The 18,769-nt window shown below is 44.9% G+C and overlaps 1 protein-coding gene across 1 annotated transcript; it reads right to left on the bottom strand.

Moving 5' to 3' along the window:
- Positions 1-4,093: 4,093 nt before the first annotated feature.
- Positions 4,094-17,438, bottom strand: CRTAM (cytotoxic and regulatory T cell molecule). The gene is made up of 12 exons (XM_044439618.1): positions 17,384-17,438; positions 13,567-13,713; positions 12,356-12,508; positions 12,074-12,217; positions 11,224-11,379; positions 10,042-10,116; positions 9,455-9,553; positions 8,332-8,430; positions 8,068-8,163; positions 7,816-7,962; positions 5,972-6,055; positions 4,094-4,356 (listed from the first exon to the last, which is right to left on the bottom strand). The coding sequence occupies exons 1-12, from the start codon at positions 17,430-17,432 to the stop codon at positions 4,223-4,225; spliced, it is 1,383 nt and encodes a 460-aa protein (XP_044295553.1). The 5' UTR covers positions 17,433-17,438; the 3' UTR covers positions 4,094-4,222.
- Between the last annotated feature and the right edge of the window lie 1,331 nt (positions 17,439-18,769).

Genomic DNA, 18,769 nt, shown 5'->3' with positions numbered 1-18,769 from the left:
TTCTTTCCTCCCAATCCGCCCCTGCACATTCCCACTCCTCTCTGCGCCCCCCTTACCTCTCAGCAGCAACGCCACGCGCTATTCACGGAGCCACTGCCCGCAGCATCCGCTGCGCCACTAGCGTGGCGTCTCCATGGCAACAGTACACAGACCTCCATCCCGCCCATCGGTCCTCCCACCCTCCCCGCCTTTTACGGCACCTTCCAACTCTCTAGAAGCGGGGGAGGGGGGAGGAAGTAGTCTTGCGCACCTCCTTGGGCAGAGGGAAAATGGTACCTCCCAACGCCTCTGGCAGAAAAGTGTGCCTTATCCTTATTTTTTCTTCCTAAAACGTGGTGATAAAATAATGCTTAAAAGTGCATCTCTCCATCTGCGGTCCTGTATATGTGTGTGCAAAACCCCATGAATCGATCCAAACCGTACGAATCCACAAGAAACGCATCCCAAATGAGATGGGAAAAAAAATCTTTTCTCCAATATCGAAATACTCTTGAAGGAGGGCAGGCTTTTGCTAAGGTCGTTGTGGTGGAATGGGCTGCAAAATTGAAAGTGGGAACGCATCCTTGTTCAGGCAGAAAAAAGTGCCACAACCCTGAACCCTTCCCAGCTGCCACATCCCAACTGTTCCTGGATCCCTCAAAACGGAGCCCTTCAACACCCACTAGCTTCTGCCCTCCTGATATTTATTTATTTATTTATTTATATTTATTTATTTAAAACATTTCTGTGCCTCCCCCATCGCAACAAAGTCTCGGGGCAGCTCACAACATAATTAAAACATACAAATAACAAATAATACACTTAAAGATTAAAAAGCCCGGTAACATCACGGCTAAAATTTAAAATCCTATAAATACATAATAAGTTAACAATTAAAATAAGTTTTAAATAAAAAGGTCTTGACCTGGCACCGAAAAACAAATAACGATGGCACCAGGCGGACCTCTCTGGGGAGCGAGGAATATATAATATATGGAATATATGTTCCATATATTGGGCGCCACCGCAGAGAAGACCCTCCTCAGGGTACTCACCCTCCTAATATCTTTCACAGAGGGCTCCCGGAGAAGGGCCTCTGCTGCCGATCTCAAGGGGCAGGAGGGCAAATATGGGCATATATTTTTATTTTCATTGTAGATGTATTATCAATAATACTGAATTATTCCTATATTGATACTTATCAATAAGCCTTTATTAATAAAACAACGAGCAAGTGGCTTGGCATTCATGTATTAATAATAATTTCCTCTCCTGGTGACTTTATTTCCAAGAATGCTTCAAGATCTCATGCGGGTCCCAGTGCAGTCTTAGAAAGCAAGGTTGCAGCTTAGCATATCCAGCAAAAAGAAAGTGATGCTAGTGAGGTGGTTAAGGGATACAATTGTGATAATGGGAGGGGGGTGGAAAAATCCAGGCTTCTCCACCCATTTTTACACCCCCCCTCCATGACTCCATGTCTTCACATTCTTGGTAAGGGTTGGCCCATGAGAGGCAGCGGTTTGCGAGTTTGCGATGTGTCAGTCGGCTCACTTGTGGCGATGATTGTATGTTTTGCTTGGGGCTGCCTGTCTGCTTTGGTTGCCTCTTTCGCTGGGATACTTTGTGGCGGATCAGGGATCCTCAGACTTTCAAAACGGGGCCGGTTCACTGTCCCTCAGACTGTCGAGGGGCTGGACCGTAGTTTGAAACAAATATGAACGAATTCCTATGCAGACTGCACATTACAAAATAAATAAAAATAATTAAAATTGAAATAAATAAAAATAATTAAAATTAAAATAAATAAAAATAATTAAAATTAAAATACAAATAAATTAAAATGTGAACAAATAATTGAAAAATTAAAAATGTTTGCTCTGCTTGCTTGGGCTGCAGCAGAAGCCCAAGATGGCGCCTCACCGCCCGCCAAAAGGGAGAGCACGGCAGGAGGGCAGCCGGGAGGGCGCGCTCGCCTTGGTCCAGGCCTTCCCAGCTCCGGAGGAAGGAAGGGCCCTCGCAGGCGCTCGCCTGGCCCTGGAGGGGGAGCGGAAGGCCGGAGAGGCGGGCGCGGGGAGGTAACGGCTGCTTTCTGAGGCGAGGGGAGGCGAGGGACGGGGCCATGGCCGGCCGGCCGAGCGGGGCGCCTCCCTCCTCTCCCCGCTCGATGGCGGCAGCTTGCCCAGAGAAGGCCGTGGCGGAGGCATGGGAGCCACAGCCCCGCTCTGCCTCAGCCTGTCGGCCCCCGGGCTTGGTGAGGCGGCCGCGGCTTGGCCCACAACCCAGGATATGGCCTACATAGTTAAAAATGGATTTTAGAAGCGATATTCTTCTTACCTTCTATCCTTGTTTAGTGTCTTCGTCTTCTCTCTTCTGCCCTCCTCTCTTCTGCGTTCCTGCTCTGTATTCAGAGCCAGAGCACGCGTGCAACGCAGGGTCGGGGGGAAGAGCCGGCGCACACGCAGTTCAAGGTTGCTCTTACAATTTGGCACGTCTGCCGGCTCTCTGCTAGTCCCCAACACTGAAAGAGTTTCAGGGAATGCATGTGCTGGCTCAGAGCTTTCGGACTCTCTCGGAGATCGTTTTCTCCGAACGAGTCCAAAAGCTCTGAGGCGGGCTGGGTAAATGACCATGGCGGGCCTTATCCGGCCTGCGGGCCATAGTCTGAGGACCCACGTTGTAGATGGTGAGGAAAATGTTTTGTCATTGAAAGCCAGCTCTGCTCTGTGCTCAGTTCCTTGCCAGGTTACTTTCCCAAGCTTGAGTCCTTAGCTTTTTATGAAATGGCTGCTGAACCAGCCTGGAGTGGATTCCCCAAAGGAGCAGTTTTGTCTGCCGAAGTTCAGACCCCAGGTCAGCCTCGTGTTTAGATTAACTTGACCCGGGAACCCCATGGCAGCAGGTCCCTTGTGTCTGCACACACACCTCTCCTTCCAGCACTCCTTCACACCCATTCATGCATATGGGGCTGGCTTCTACGCCTTATTGCATCCAAGGTGTGGTGCATGTGTGTTGTGTATTTACCTGTCCCTGCCTCTTTGCCACTCTCCCCAAACCAGCTCCCCCCTCCCACCCACCTACATGCCCACTGCAATTGTGTCTTGCACCCAAAGTACTGGTCCTGAAATGGTTTGTGTAATCCTGAAAGACGGGTGGTTGAAGGCTGAGGTTGCATGGCCAGCTTGCCTCCATTTGTTACCTGCAATGCAATTGCATTCTGGGTTCATCACAATGTGAAGAGAGTTCCACAAAAGTGACAATTTTAAGTGGAAGAAATTATTGTGGATTTTGAAGTGGGCAGGATCTTCCACTCCTCTCCAGAAAATTCGTGGCAGACCATGGCTTATTTTGTGGCACAGGGGCATATAAAAGTTAATACCTTGATTTGGAATGTTTGTGTGAAGCAGGAAATGAGGATGTGTTCCCACCATTCTGAGTTGCTTGCATGTGGAATAAGTTTATTTCTTATGGCTACTGGGTTCAATCCTCACTTTTCCTTAGAGTGATGTAAATAGAAAAGAGCACTTAAAAAAAAAAGGTGAACTGAAAATTCAGGAAGGGCCGGGAATATCTTCTGGGCCCATATGACTTCTAGTGGGTACGAACTTGATTGTACTTCAGATGAAGAAAATGGCCAGGCTGGCTTTTAAGGGAAGTAGTTTACAATCTCATATCCTAAACAGCACTCATTAATATGTCCCTATATTCCTTCCTTACATTCATCTTTTATATATGGGGCAGATTATTAATATGGGCAACACTTCCAACTGCCTCAAATGCTCCCCCTCACCTGTTACTGTTTCTACAAGTCCACAGAATAGCCTTAGTCAAAATGATCCATTCACATAAACTCACCAGGTGGCCTCAGCCTTCCCATCTGTAATATGGGTTCCGTCATTCTGACTTACCTTACAGGTCTGTTAGGAAAACTTATTAAGGCAACGTGCATGGAGTACTTTGTACACTCTGCAATGCTTGATCAAGGCTAAGTATTTTACAGCATCCAACATACTGGCTAAAAAAACATACACAAATGACAAGTTTTTAAGAGCACTGTCAGTACATTTTTCTTTTTATTTGCAATATGACTATTTCAAGTAGAATTCAGGAGGCTGGCCTGGCCTGTGATCCTTGGAAATGTTGACAGCTAAGAAATATATACAGAATGAGGCTGTACAGAATAAATAGGGAGAATGCCACTCCAGGAAACTATATACAGTACAATATTGTCAGTAGGAGTGAATGCTTACAGATCACTTCGTTTAACATAGGGGAATTGTTTCTCGAAGACAGATGAATCTTGGCTTTCTTCAGAGTTCTTTGATTTCCTCATGCATGAATCTTGAATTATGTATCTTTTGCTGGTCTTCCAAGGGACTACTAGAAAAGATAAATACATCATATATTGGTATTTTCTTCCTACAAAGGTGCTTATTTTTGCTATATATAAACCACATGCAGTGACCTCTGGCATTCCTGATGAATAAAAACCCATTCAGACAATATTATAATTTACCTGGCCCTTAAGATCACCCTTGGAAGCCTTCTTCTCTGCTCTGCCATTAAAAGATGCCACAGTGAAAGGTGTGATAGACAGGGCCTCATCAGTGGTGGCTCCACATATGAGGGATTCCTTCCCCTGAGAATGCAACATGCCTCGTTCTCTTGCAGTTTTGAAACCAGCTGTAAACGCTTTTTATTCCACTCAGCCTTTACTAAATGTACTGCTGACTTATGATGCCTTTCAAAATAAATAAATAAATAAATAAAGGGCAGGAGCCAGAGCCAGAGGGAATTCACAGGCAGAAGTCCAACAGGCAGAGTGTGGGGCCTCCCATAGAAGAAAATGCTGAACTCATTAGCCAACTGCACTGATTTACATCCAACTATAAATTAGCTCAAGCATCACCTCCTCTTTATTGGAGAGGGGGGTTCCCAACTAGGGGGTGCAAGATAGCATTTTAAAGACAAAAAGGAAGGCTGCATTATAGCAATAATAAAATAATTTATTATTATTTGGTTTGCATTTGGATTCAATTCTCTTTTGCCAATCAAGAGAAAAACCAGGAATCACTGAATCCACAGGCAGACTTACAGATCGCAATCAGCAAGGAAGCTCCACATTTTGACAAAATTGTGAATGAGAAGCAAGAACAAAGAAGTCATTGAATTTTATGTTCATGCCAGGGATTGATTTTATTGCTTACAATTTTTCCTAATTGCTCAGTTTATACTTGAATTCCATGCACTGAGCAAAACGCTTATTTTTCTGAGTTCACTTTGTGCACAGTACTGTATGTAATTCAGTTTGTGGTTCAAAACTGAAAAATTTGACTTCTTCCCCTTCGATGGCGATATGACTTTTGTAGGGGATGTGAACATAAATCAACATTTCTAGAGGTGCAGGGCATAGAAAAGGTTGGGCACCACTGTTGTAGACTGTGGTGTTTATTCTGAGTTGCCTTGACTTTCTGAAATGGAGAGATCTGGTGACCTTCAGCTATCCCCCAAAACCAGTCTCTTGGATGCCCCTGCCTGACCTGGATGCTTGGCACAATGAATTTGACTGGATTATCTTTGCAGCTGCTCTCACCTGGATTTGGCACACCTGGGGACAGGAACAAGGCCTCCCACATCATGGGGATGTGGCTGGCACATGAACCCATGGAACAGGGTCCGTAATGCAACCCTGTGACCCCCTCGTGTTCTTTCAACAAGTGAGGGGTGTTTAAGGGCATCTTCCGCTGGGTGGAATGAATCATAAACTTGGGATGGAGAGAATGAAATAGTGAGGGGTTTACGAGGGTGCTGCTGACCCGCTTGGCCTTTGGCCTGGCTTTCACGCGGCCAGAAGATGGGTGCAAAGAAAGCCATGATTGTGAAGGGCCAGACTAAAACTGAGGGGTCAGCTTTGGCTGCCAGGTGGTAAAATGGTAATTTTGAAGACCATGCACTTGTACTGTACACAAACTCATTTCTCAGCTCCATAACTTACCATTTCTATTCTTCTTTTGTTTATGATTGTCCTCATTTGGCCTGGGCCGATTACTCTCCAGGGTCTGTTCTGAAACTTCATTTTCTACAGAGAAGACATCCAGAAAGAGCTACAGTGAGTTACACCATATTTCTTCATGAAGAAGCAGACTCTGGCAGAAGTGAGCCGCACTGGGTTCCATGTGACTTACTCCCAAGGAAGAGTATGGAAAGGTAGTGCTATAAATTGTATGTAGTGAATGCATTATTTGAACATGATAAAAATTGTCATTTTATACCCTGCAAGCTAGTTTTCCAAGGATTCAATTACTTCCATCATGATTCATGCTGATTACGGTATGAATTTCTGTCCCGCCTTTCATAATATTTACCCTCAGGTGGCTTACAATAACAAAATAGAGTGATGAAAGTTCCTAAGTATTAAAATAACAACGAAGTGGTATACAATATCAACATTAAAGAAATTTCAAATACAGCAGTTTGTACAAGTTTTCCCAAACACAGTGCCATTCATTTATTTGAATGTAGACAGAAGTGAAAATGTGAAGATCTTCCTTCAATCCAACAATGAAGGCAGCACACTAGTCACCCAGGATGGCTATCCAGAAACACAGGGCCACTGCAGAAAAGGCCCTGTTACTAGTAGATACCACCCTGCCAGCAGTGCATTACAGAGTAGAGGTTGGAGTGCTGAGGTTCGTATGGTTATGCGTCACTTTATTGTTACATGCTTCTGAGTTCACACAGGGTGAAACGTTGAGCCCGCTTTAACATCCATCCTTCCCTTGCATTTTTACATCTCGTTCCAGAAGGCAGTATAAAAACCGTGGGTGCTGTGGAATTGTGCTCTTCTGCGCTCTTCCCATCTTTCGCCCATTGAACTTCCTGCTGGTGCTGGCACCTAGTAACCGGTGCCACTTCCTCAGGAAGAAGGACTTCTGTGTCTGACCACCCACTGAGCTCTCTGTCTCCACTCCCCTGCTATGAGACATGTCCAGCCTCCAGCTCCAAGTCCTCCCCACAGATTGGCGGAGTCCAAACTGTCAAACCCTCCTCCTCTTCTCCTACCGCCTCATCCCCAAAGGTTGGCTCTTCTCCACCCAAACTTCCAACTCCTCCCTGCATATCTTCTCAGACATTCCCTGGCCTTGGTCTACTCCTTGGACGTGCTGAGATTCCATTGCAATCTCCTCCTCACTAGCTGAGCTGGGGTTCCCCTCGAAATGTGCAGCTGCCTCTGCGTGCAAGGCCCCCTTAGCATGGTATGCATGCAAAACCCATATGAACACAGGGAGACCTTCAGAGGGTCTGGTTCCAAACCATGTAGGGCTTTAAAGGTCCACACCAGAAACTTAAAACTGAGCCTGGAAACTCATAAGTGTGGGAAAGGTTTGATGTAATCTGGTCACCTCTCTCCCCCTACATAAAGGGCCTCCCAACCACATAAAAGTGAGGTGGTAAAACAGTACACCAATCCCTATCACATTACCACAATTGTTATTGAGCTACATAAATAAAACAGACACTTAATTACTGTTATCTCCTCTCTTTCCTCTGAGCTGACAAGATGTCAGCCATCACTCTCCTCATCTTCATTTTATTCTCACAATGAATTCAGCAACTGACCCAAAAGTCACCCTGCCCAGCTGGGAACTAGAACCCAGACCTTCTGAATCCCAGTCCAAGCTCGAACCACTACACTGCACCGCATGTGGTACTCTGCAGTAAGTGCCACATGGGGGTCAGGTGACTGACCAAAGATGCTTACTGTGGAAGCAGGAGCGGTTGTGGCAGTCATTTTAAAAAATCACATTGTTGCTTAGTTTGATCAGCCCCAGGCCTCACCTTTCTTCCATTTCCTATGTGCCTTCCACAGCTTTGCTATGAAGAGAATGACGAAGATAATCAGAACCACGAGCAACACCGTCACAAGTGCTGGTAGCAAGATGTTTGGTTTCCTTAAGAAGATTCCATCATGGGTCAGGTTTGTTCCTGGTTTTTGGGAGGAAAAGAAACCAGTTAATGCCTTTGAGTATTCAGTTTCAACAGACTACTTGTGTTCCCTTTGGAAATGGATATTAAGTTCTGCTAATTTACCATTCTTTATCTGGGAATCAAGAGTTATGTCCGTACTCAGGAATGGTGTTTGTGTAGTCAGGTCTCCTTCTGATACATTTAATATTTTGCCAGACCCTGTTTGGAAGCAGAAGAATTGCAGCTTTCAAATCTCACAGCAAACATTTATTGTAATGTTCATAAAACAGCACACTATTTCAAATAAGTGGTATCTATACATTTAATAAGGAGAAATGATTTTCCGTTTTTGCGTTTGGAAATGGTTTGGAAATCATGTCAACGTACCGTGAATGGTACTGGAATTCAGAGTTGCTCTGCCACTGGTTGGAAATGGTGTTGGTAAGCTTGAGTTTTCTTCTGTTCTGTTTAATGTCCTGGCTAAATCTTGGAACATGAAAAAAGAGAAGTGCTGCGACTTTAATATCTTATGTTGTTAAGGGTTCGTTCCCACCGTTATGGAATGCTCTCCCCAGTGAAATCAGCTCTGTGCCCACATTGCCATCTTCTGGATATCAGCTTAGGATTTTCCTCTACTCCCAGGCATTGGATAGTTCATGTTAATATGTTTAATGCATCAGCCAAATTGTTGGCAGCTGCCACTGATGTTTTTAGTTATTTTATGTATAAGCTGCAGATTAATGGATAGATATTACAGTTGTTTTAAATGTGACATGTTGTAAATCATCTTGAAGTTTTGTGCGGGTTTGGAGGGTTTGTTTCTGTTGGTTTGAGAAAGGCATTTGCATGTTTTGAGGGGGAAAATTCCTAACACTCCTAATAGTTATGCTGGCCAAAGAATACCAGGAGTATTAGGAGGTTTTTTTTTCCTATCTAAACAAGCATAGCATTGTGCCTGCAATCACTGCAAGAAGAAGAATCGCCCTGCAAAGTCAGACCATCTTCTTTTTCCTCAGGATGGAGAGACTTAGGGCATTCCACCAATATGCTGTAAAGGGGATAGCCATGTCCTGCTGTTTCTGCCCTTCCTCTGGTCTTCTCTGGTAAACTGCCACTGGTGATGGAGGCTCCATTTCCCCATCCGAGCTAATGGATGAGTTGTGTCCTGCATGAATTTGTCTAAGACTCCTTAACTGGTGGCCATCATGGTATCTTGTGATGGCAAACTTCCTATCCTACTAGTACATTGTGTGAACATGCATTTCCCTTTGATTTTGCGCATTTTATTGCTCTTGTTGTGGCTGCTGGCCTGAATCTAAAATGAGGCAGCACTGGTGTTACTGTGAATAACTTGATGGCTGACACAAGCTGCATATATTGCCAAGCTCTCGGAGAGCTTTGGCTTTGGAACAGTATGTGGATGAAATTATTAACAATATGTAGGCTCGTGGGCAGGGTTAATTCCATTTTTCCATTTGGAAATCATTGCTTGGAAATTGCTTCAACATACCTCTGGTGACAACGGAATTCAGAGTTGCTTCTCCACTTCTGGAAAACGGTGCCTGCGTACTAAAGCTTGCTTCTGTTGTATTCAGTGTTTTCTTTAATCCTGTTGACATGAGAAAAGAGAAGAGTTACTTTCAGGCTGTAGGAAGGATGTATGAAAGCTATCGCTAGCTCAGACCAAAAGTCCATCTAAGTTGGCATCTTCTTTCCCACAGTCATCAACCAGGGAGAACCAGAGTGGTTTCTAAGCCCCATGGCTTCTCAGTTTCATGGAGTCTCTCCTCCCTGCGACCCAGGAGGTACCAGCTGTAACCTGTGTTAGCCCCATAACCTCTTCCCATAGCAGCCAAGGACAAGCTGGGCTTGATCCTCTTATGGCTCCCAAGTAGCTGCACCGACTGGGAACACGGGAAGTTCCGTACAGCGCTCATGGCTGCCAGTTGCCGATGAATTTCTGCAGATTTACCCAGTCCCCATTTGAAGCCACCTAAGGTAGCCTCCACCCATACCGGTCAATCAATAGATAATTAGGTTGTTTCTTTGTGGGGGGAATGCAGCAGTGCTTTTTTGGATGTCCATGTTGGTCTTTACCTGTGTAATGATGGGGCTTCTCTGTGGTTGTTGTGCTAAAGCCTAATGGGTTTGAAAAGGACTCTGCAGCCAGTTCTGGAAAATAGAAATGCAAGAAGTTCTGAAGTTCTCATTTCGTGCATGAAAGGTTTTATGCATTCCTTCATCCCATGCAGCTACTGCTGCTCAAGTGGAAAAAGAAGGCAGAACAAGATCTCATCTCTCCCATTCTTGTAACAGAACACAGGGTCATCCATGCCATGCTGTTGGATAGACTCAGGAGAGAAAAAGGAAAAAAGAAAGAAAAAAGGAAACGGAAATTCCATTCCAGCTCAGATGGCTTTAAAAGAGGGCTGAATACGTTTATCGATTATCAATCTATCATCAGCTATTACATGTGATGGCAAAATAAAACCTCCAGGGTTGGAGGTAGTCTATTTCTGTATGTCAAGATTCCATGCAAAAATGGGCATGGGCTATAGCCATGAGGTATCCTGTGGGTATCTGGTTGTCTAGTGGCTGACATCTTTACCTAACCAGACCCTCGGTGATGTCTGAAGCCATGCTCCAGGAACCACAGTCTGACTTTCAGCCTAACCTACCTTGCAGGGTTGTTGGGAGGATAAACAGAGAGGAAGTGAACTATGTAAGCTGCCTTGGGTGCCTTATTGGATGTGTGGGGGGAGGCAAGATCTAAGCTAAAAAAATGCATGCATGCATACATGCAAGAGACAGAGCCTTCAGAGTGGTGGCACCTGTCTCTAGAATGTCTTCTCCAGAGAAGCTTGCCTGGCACCTATATTCTGATTTTTTTTTTTTTTTTTTGTACCAAATGAAGTGGTTTAAAAAATCCTAGCTTTTTAAGAGCAGTTTTAGTATGCCTAGCTCTTGTGTGTGGGTGTGGTGTCAAGTTGTTATTTGCTGCAGTTTTGCTGCTGGTTTTGCTTGCCCTGAAATGTGCTAAACACAGGAAGGTAGAGGCTGCCTGCGTTGTGAAAGATGGCCCATTTCTCCAAACTTTTTTTCTCCTATGAACTTCTTTTAGAAAGCAATTCCTTTTCTATCAGGATGAGTGAAAATGGGGAAGACATTTCAGTGTTCCGTCCTTGCCTTCCTTACCCCAGAAAGTGGCTTCTGTAATTAAATCAGTATTATACCATTTTCAGTGTTGCATACAGCTCACCGCACAGATCTTTCACTTACTGATATTCTTGAAGTGTAAAGTTGTCATTACATTTCTTCTTCCGAGAGCTTTGTGACGGATAACACAAGAAATGGTAGAATTTGGCAAGTATCGGTAGACTATGAGGGTGCTGGTTGAATTGCAGTTTTTCCCCTTCTGCTGGTGTTTGGCATCACCTAAAATGCATTTGGGAATGAAGGTAGCACAAATAATTCCAAAGGGAAAGTTTTTATGCATGCATTAAATTAAAAATCTGGAGGTTTGGTTGACCAGTTTGGCCTGCCAATATCTACCCAGTTATTTTGAATCCATAAAAAAAGTTTGTTTGGTTGATTGATTTATATGCCATCCAATTAGCCATAAGGCTATCTGGGCAGCTTAAAACATAGTCAGTACAAAAATACAATAAAACCAATAATAGCAATAAAATAAATAATAATGAGCAGAAATAAATAATCAGTAAAGAAAATAAAGTAAAATGAGATGGGGGGATACAACATATTGAACCAATTTGAGCAACCATAAAAATAAAAAAAATCATACATAATTAATCCATAAAATTATAATGTGGCAGCCACAACTAATAATAGTAAAACCTTAAAACCATCCTCAAAATCAGAAGCTCATCCACTCTTTAACAGTTCTTAGCCCTCCTATTCCTGTCAGATTCCTGCCTGCTTCCTTCTTTGTTGCCTTGTTCTACTGGAGTATTTTCATCCCCCAGTTTGCATTATCTTGATTTGCCCTTTCCAAAGCTTGTTTTTAAAACACATTTGAGGCTTTTCAGGATTTGGCTTGACCCTGATTTAAGAAAGCATATTAAAAAGTCAAGGATGCTGTATCAAAAGAAGTAAATTATTTGACACTTACCCAAGATCTCCATCCCATTGTCCAGCAGCCACGTAATCCGAGGACGGGGCTTAGGGGCCCAGACAGAACATTTTAAAACAACCTTTTCATTTTCGTTGGGAACACTAATTTTTGATGCTTCCAAATGACTTTTGATGGGTGCATCTGTAACAACAAGATAAATAATCAGATAGGCAACTTGTACTCTTGCTACTGAAAGGTTGCCTTGGCTTAAGCCCCATCAACACCCTTTCCATTTCTTCATGTTCTCATTCATTGAAAGCCGGAAGTTAAAGGACTAACCTAAGACAGTGACGTTCACCAGCTTTCTTTTGACTGGCAGACTGTAATACAAACACGTGTATACACCGTTCTCATGCTTCTTTATATTGGAGAGACGAATAGACAAACTATTCTCTGAAGAATGGATAAGTTTGTACCTCTGATTTTTCAAACCTGTAAAAGGACACACAAATGGGTAAGAGAGAGAGTAAGAGCCTTTCCTTCACAGCCTTCCACCATCACAGGTGGCATCTAGTTATGAGCTTTGCTGAAGGCATGCAACTGTAGCTGTCAGTAAACGGTCGCTGAGAATTGTGGGGAGGCAAAGCTTTACCAGACAAGTTGGGTTCCCAAACATTGATTGAAATCAGAGTAGGCAGAACTGGAGGGCTATGAAAGTTCCCACCAGTGAAGAAATGCCGCCATCTTGGCTCTCTGTGCCTAGACCTTCTTCCCAGAATCTTCCACATCAATCCAAGATACTCTTGGACATTCTCCCCAACCACGCCTTTGCTTTAGTCACAAGGGAGTCCTTCCTAGGTCAAGCTGGGAGTGGGATCCTCCCCACAAAAGCTGGATTAAAATTGGAGGCCTGTTTCGACTCACAATGTTTTTGCTGACCCTGGGGTGAGGGGAGGGAGAAATGGGTTGGGCTGGCCCTGGGAACAACATAAGGTGATGGCCTGTTCCCATAGGAAAGCTTTCCCAGCCAGGTGTCCTCCAGATGTTTTCGGCTACACTCCCATTGGCCCAGCCAGCATGGCCAAGGGCCAGATGCTGAGTGTTGCAAGACAACAACTAATCAGGAACATGAGTTTTGAGCCCAGACTTAATCAAGAAGGACCCTGTTCCCTGGGCCTCAAATATATTCAGCCAGGGAAATTCTGCTCTGGGGTAAACATCTGGCAGCACCTTAAAGACTCATATGTCTCTTGTGGCAAGTGCTTTCCCAGGCCAGGAGGCCACTAGGCCAAAGGCAAAGTGTACTGCTCATACTGGAGCAGAGACATTTTAATTTTTAAAAAAATTGTAAAGGCCACCATAAACCTACTGGAAGGAATTTCTGTTTTCACACATCCTAACCACAGTGGTGGGACTTCCGTTGCATTGACGCCTTGCAAGAGAGTCGTTGGCTCTGCCAGAAGCAAATGGTGTTGGTGTATATGACTCAGACTGCAGCAGGAAATCCCACCGCTCCCCTTCTTCCACTGGAAAAGCTTTTCTTAACTTACCTTGCCAGCTATTGAAAAAAAGCACAAACCCAGAAGGGTTCTTCCATTCAAGTGCAGACTGGCCATCTCCAGCAAAAGCACAGTGCAAGTCCAAATTCTGTCCTTCTAGTACAGTTTGGTGCTCAGCCTGATACTCCTCAAATGCTCCTGCCAAAGAAAAAGTTTCACTCAGTGCACTGTTGATTGAGACTGACCAACAACAAGACTCCTGCAAAATTAGCTAACTATGTAAACAGAAGACTGTTTGAAGAATTTAATGATGAACAGACATTTATTATGCTCAGGATGACTAATGGGAGTTGCAGGGAGTTTTGAAAAGAAAAGGAAAAGCAGTAGAGGATTTGAAGCGATTGGAAGATCTGTTGTTTTATAGATTAATGATTTCGTTTCTGTTGGATAGATGGATACAGGAAGATGGATAGATTTGGGGATTCAATGCATAGGTCATATCCATTAAAATTCCTTTGGCAACTTTGCTCACTTTGTTTATTTTAGTTTGCTTTGTTTCACATTCTCTTTTATGGATTTGTTTATGTTAAGAAAATACAGATTAAAAAAACAAAGACAAAAACAAAACCAAGGTTGCTTCTGAATGAAACAGAAGAATCCCCCTGATAGCTTAAAGAGTTGGTATTTCAATCCATCTTTTAAAGATTATTCATTCCTCCCTACACACACGACAATTGACTGCTGCTTTTAACAGTAGTCTCCAGGACTATAGCCTACAGCCAAAGGACTGTAGCTGAAAAGGAGCTACTAAAATGCAAAAGAGGGAGTTTGGGAGAATGCTGACTCCCATGCCAGTGGGGCTGGCTATCCATGGTGCTTCACTGGGTAATCTGTTTTGGGGATGGGGTTTGTATAAAGCTCAAAATAAAAGCTGCAATGGATTAAAAGAGCCGGCGTAGGCTAGTGGTTTGAGTGCAGGACTGGGACTCAGGCGATCGGAGTTCTAGTCCCCGCTCAGCCAGTCCCAGACTCTCAGCCCAACCTGCCTCACAGGGTTGTTGTTGTGAGAATAAGGTGGAGAAGAGGAGGAGAATTATCTCAGCTGCCTTGGGTTCTTTGTAAGAAAAATGATGGGATATAAATCTGATAAATACATATAGTGATAAAGAAAGAAAAGAGACACATTGACATATGAATCAGCCCATCCATGGAAGCCTGCCTCCCATGGAGATTTTAGCATGCTCATAGAAATCCAGAAATCCTAAGTAAATTTTTTAAGGGGTTTAATTTTGTTAAGCTGGAAAGTCACAGGCCTGCAGCTGGATGGGGGACCACATGTGGAAGTGGAGCAGGGGTTGGACTTGATGACCTCATGTTTCTCTTCTCTTCTCTGCTCAACTGGGCCTGTCTCTCAACCTAATCTACCTGAGGACAAAAAGTGAGTAGGCTGCCTTGCAGAATAACTTATTTGATACAGAGGAACAAGCGGTACCTGCAATGAAATGTTGTCGTGCAGAACATTCCTGCCCACCCTTCCAGCTTGCCAGCCAACCATGCCCCTTTCCAAGATACTCCATTACATCCCTTTTAAATCCCCAACAGTACACCAGTGTCCCCCAGTGCTTAGTCCTCATTGGGCTGGCTTAGGGTGGGACTTCCCCCATCTTTTTTCTTTGTACTTCTGCAAACTTTATGGCTCTTCTAAGCCTATTGGTACTTCTCTCTTGGTAGGGTGGCCATGTGTCCTGTTTTACAGGGCAGTCCTCAGTTTTGTGGCATCCTCTAAAGGACTGTCCTGTTCACAGTTTTAAGAATAAAGAACTGAAAAGACTGAGGGGGGATATGATAGCCCTCTATAAGTACCTCAAAGGCTGTTACAAAGAGGAAGGTCAAGCTCTCTTCTTGCTGATGGCAGAGTGTAAGACTCTGAATAATCAATTCAAGTTGCAACAACCCAGATTCAGGCTGGACATCAAGAACAGTTTCCTCACTATCAGAGCAATATGACAGTGGAACCACTGCCTGGAGAGGTGGTGGGCTCTTCCACACGAGAGACATTTAAAAAGAAACTGGGCAGCCACCTGAGTGGGAGGGTGTGACGTGGTGTCCAGCACCAGCAGAGGGTTGGACTCGATGGCCTTCTTGGCCCCTTCCAACTCTACTCTTCTCTGATTCTATGAGCCCAAAGGGAGAGCAGCTGCAGCCTTGAAGTCGCCCATGCACAGAGAACACCTGGATGACTTAAGAAGTAGGCACATGGGTCATCCAGTTATGGTGGCGCACACTGTATTTCTATTTCAGTAACCATTCCTACAGTTTCCTCCATATACATCACTTAGCACATGCACTTTTTCCACTATACACACCCTTTAGCTTAGCATGTGCACTTCAGTTATCAACTTCTGTGCAAAGCACCGTCCTCTTTCACTGACTTTTCTGGCAGTGCATCTGTGAGCACCCCAGAGGCATTGGCATCACACCAGGCCTCCATCCATGTGGAGAATGAGTTCACAATTGCCTGTAGGGCTCAGTACAATGTCCCATAGTTCTATCTCTGAAAAAGAAACACCTGCCAAGCGCCGTGTCAGCTGCTTTTGTGGTTTTCCATGGGGCCTCGACCACACTTTCTGCTTCCTCTGACTAGCATTAGAGGCTGCAGTGAAAGGTGTGTGAATTCACAAGCCCTCGAACTGAGACAGGAAGGAATTGCACACACGCACCCCCATCCTAGAATCATTTATGCAAAGCCTTCCATTTGAAGAGAAAGAAAATCCACACAGAGGCAGTGGGCACGGCTTGCATGCACATCCCCAGCCTCGTAAATAAAGTCCTTGCGTTGCGGTGAACAGCGGCTCAACCTGCTTCCACCACAGTTTGAACAGTTTGTCTGTCTTCAGCCTTGCACACAATGTCTCAACCATGAGCTAAATAGAACATCCAGGGGTGCAGTCGTAGGTACAAAGACTCAGGGCTCAGGCACACAGGACCAAAAGCAAACAGACACACACACACAGACAGCCCCCAAACCAAAAACCAACAAAGCAAAACAGTTTTGCATATGCTAATTTACATAGGCTCTCAAGTTCCTTCTTTTTTTACCAAGAGTCTTTAAAGGACACTCCCCCCCCACTTTGTAAAAAGGGGTGCAGCAACAAAGGAGAGGAGAACATTTGATTCAGGAAAAGGTAACGATGCAGATGGGGGTGAGCGGGAGGTGAAGCACATGTGGGCAAAAAGCCACTTCTTCTAGGGAGATCAGTTGCGAAGATCATCCGGGCCCCTGTATCTTGCTTTCGGCAAGGTGCCCTGAACAGCAGGTTGGTGGGGCCGTGGGTCTCCCAGAGACTCGGGGCTCCAAATCCAAGTAGGCTGTTCTCAAAGGCTGAGAGAGGAACCCTTGGGGTTGCTTTGCATGCACACCTACCACATTCTTCACCCTAAAAGCAAAAACTGAGGTTGTAAAATGGCAGTGGTGTTGTTGGTGGGAGAGGCCAATGCAACTGGGAGCAGTTAAGTTGAATCCCTGAACATACTGAAATCTGTTGGGGAAAAGCTACTTTCTGCCAGGCATTGGGCTCCTCTCCCACCTTCGGTTAAATCTGGCCTTGTACAACACCACATTCCAAAACCAGGACCATTTCTGGATTGAGTCAATGCTCTCCTTTTCATGGCGTGGAATCTTATTTCATAGTGCTTCGCAGTGTTGGCAGGGTATGATAGGAGCTGTAGTCCACCAGAACTGGAGGGCACCAGGCTGGAGCAAGACCATCACCTGGGATCATCTGTGGCTCACTGGACAACCTGCTGGACAGAAGGGGTCCCCTGAAGCTGGAAAGTTTGCATAAATAAGCTCCCCATTGTTACGTACCATGCAGCGGCAGCAAGACCAAGAGGCAGAGCAGGGATGCGGAGACCATGTCGTGGTCGTTGCTGCTTTGCAGGCAGTCCCTCGGTGACTCGGAGAGTTTCCTCTTTGCCTCTGCAGCTGGCTCCTCCTTTTCAAGAGGGCAGCATGTGCCATGACCTCACCGGTGGCAGGATCTGCCCCCTTTCCTCTCGCTGCTCCCACCTACCTTCGCACCTCGCAGACTGAGGCACTTTCCTCTGTGGCTGCAGTCAAGGACCCCGTGACCCTCTTTGTGGTTTTTTCTAAAATCAACCTTTTCTGTGGTCTCTGCTGACACCGGGCAGCTCAAGAAAGTGATCTTTAAAGGCCAACTTGTGGAGGGGGAAGGAATTTCTTTCTGTCAGCACATCGCTGATAATCTTGCAGACTTCGTTAATGGGGGAGACGACCCATTTAGGCTGCAGTCCTACTTTGCACATGATTATTTTGGGGCAGGTGATGGAAAAGGTGCAGAAACAAACATAATCGCGGTCCAGAGCCTTGTCCCCTGAGAAGAAACATTAAGCAGCTGCAGTGTTTTGGCTTGGAGGAAAGAAGGGAGACGTGACAGAGCAGAGGGAGGCAAGCCAGTGCCTGCTGAGCTTTTGGACTACATCTCCCATCAGTCCCAGCCAGCATGGCTGATGGCCTGAGAACATGGGAGGGCACAACACGCGAAATGGCAAGCATTTTGTGCACCTCTCTCCAACGGAACTGTACCGTCGGTCCTTTCACGTGGTCGTCGTGGACATCAGACAGCTTGGCAAACTCTTCTCTAAAGGCTAACTTGTGTGGGGGAGAAGAATTTCTTTCCATTTTCTCACAGCCTGAGCTGCAAATGAGGTGGATTCACCATTCTGAAAAATAGGCTTTCCCATTCGCAATCTCACACTCACCTCCTCAAGGACATAAAATTGACATAAAATATTCACTCGTCTATTTTCTAGTCAAGGATGCACTGAGAGCTTGGAGGAGCTTCTCTGGAGACTCCATCATCTGGGGCGAGTGGACCGGTGACCCAGAGAAGGTCACGTCTACCTTGTCCTTCCAGTCCCAGGAGAAGATTTTCCATCTGTCTCTCTTTCCCAGGCATTAAAACCCTTTAAAGATATATCTCAGTTGTACTACACTGCTAGCTTAAATATTCTTCATTACTGTTGTTATTGCATTAGTTCTTTTCATTCCATTATTGAAAATATTGCATTTTGTTCTGTCTAACCTGCCAAGAATTGCTACTGCAGCACTGAGAGTTTATATTCTAGAAACAAATAGGTAACTAAGCACAGATTGGCCCCAATCCAGCCAAAATGCCATGTACTTTCAGCCTTACTTATTGAAATGGGAAGCATTTAGCCACTTTCCTTGCTC

Source organism: Varanus komodoensis, unplaced genomic scaffold (assembly GCF_004798865.1).
Source record: "Varanus komodoensis strain SLA01 unplaced genomic scaffold, ASM479886v1 scaffold35, whole genome shotgun sequence".
Taxonomy (NCBI): Eukaryota; Metazoa; Chordata; class Lepidosauria; order Squamata; family Varanidae; genus Varanus; species Varanus komodoensis.
Note: the sequence above shows the minus strand (reverse complement) of the source record. Positions and strands in the feature narration are given on the sequence as shown.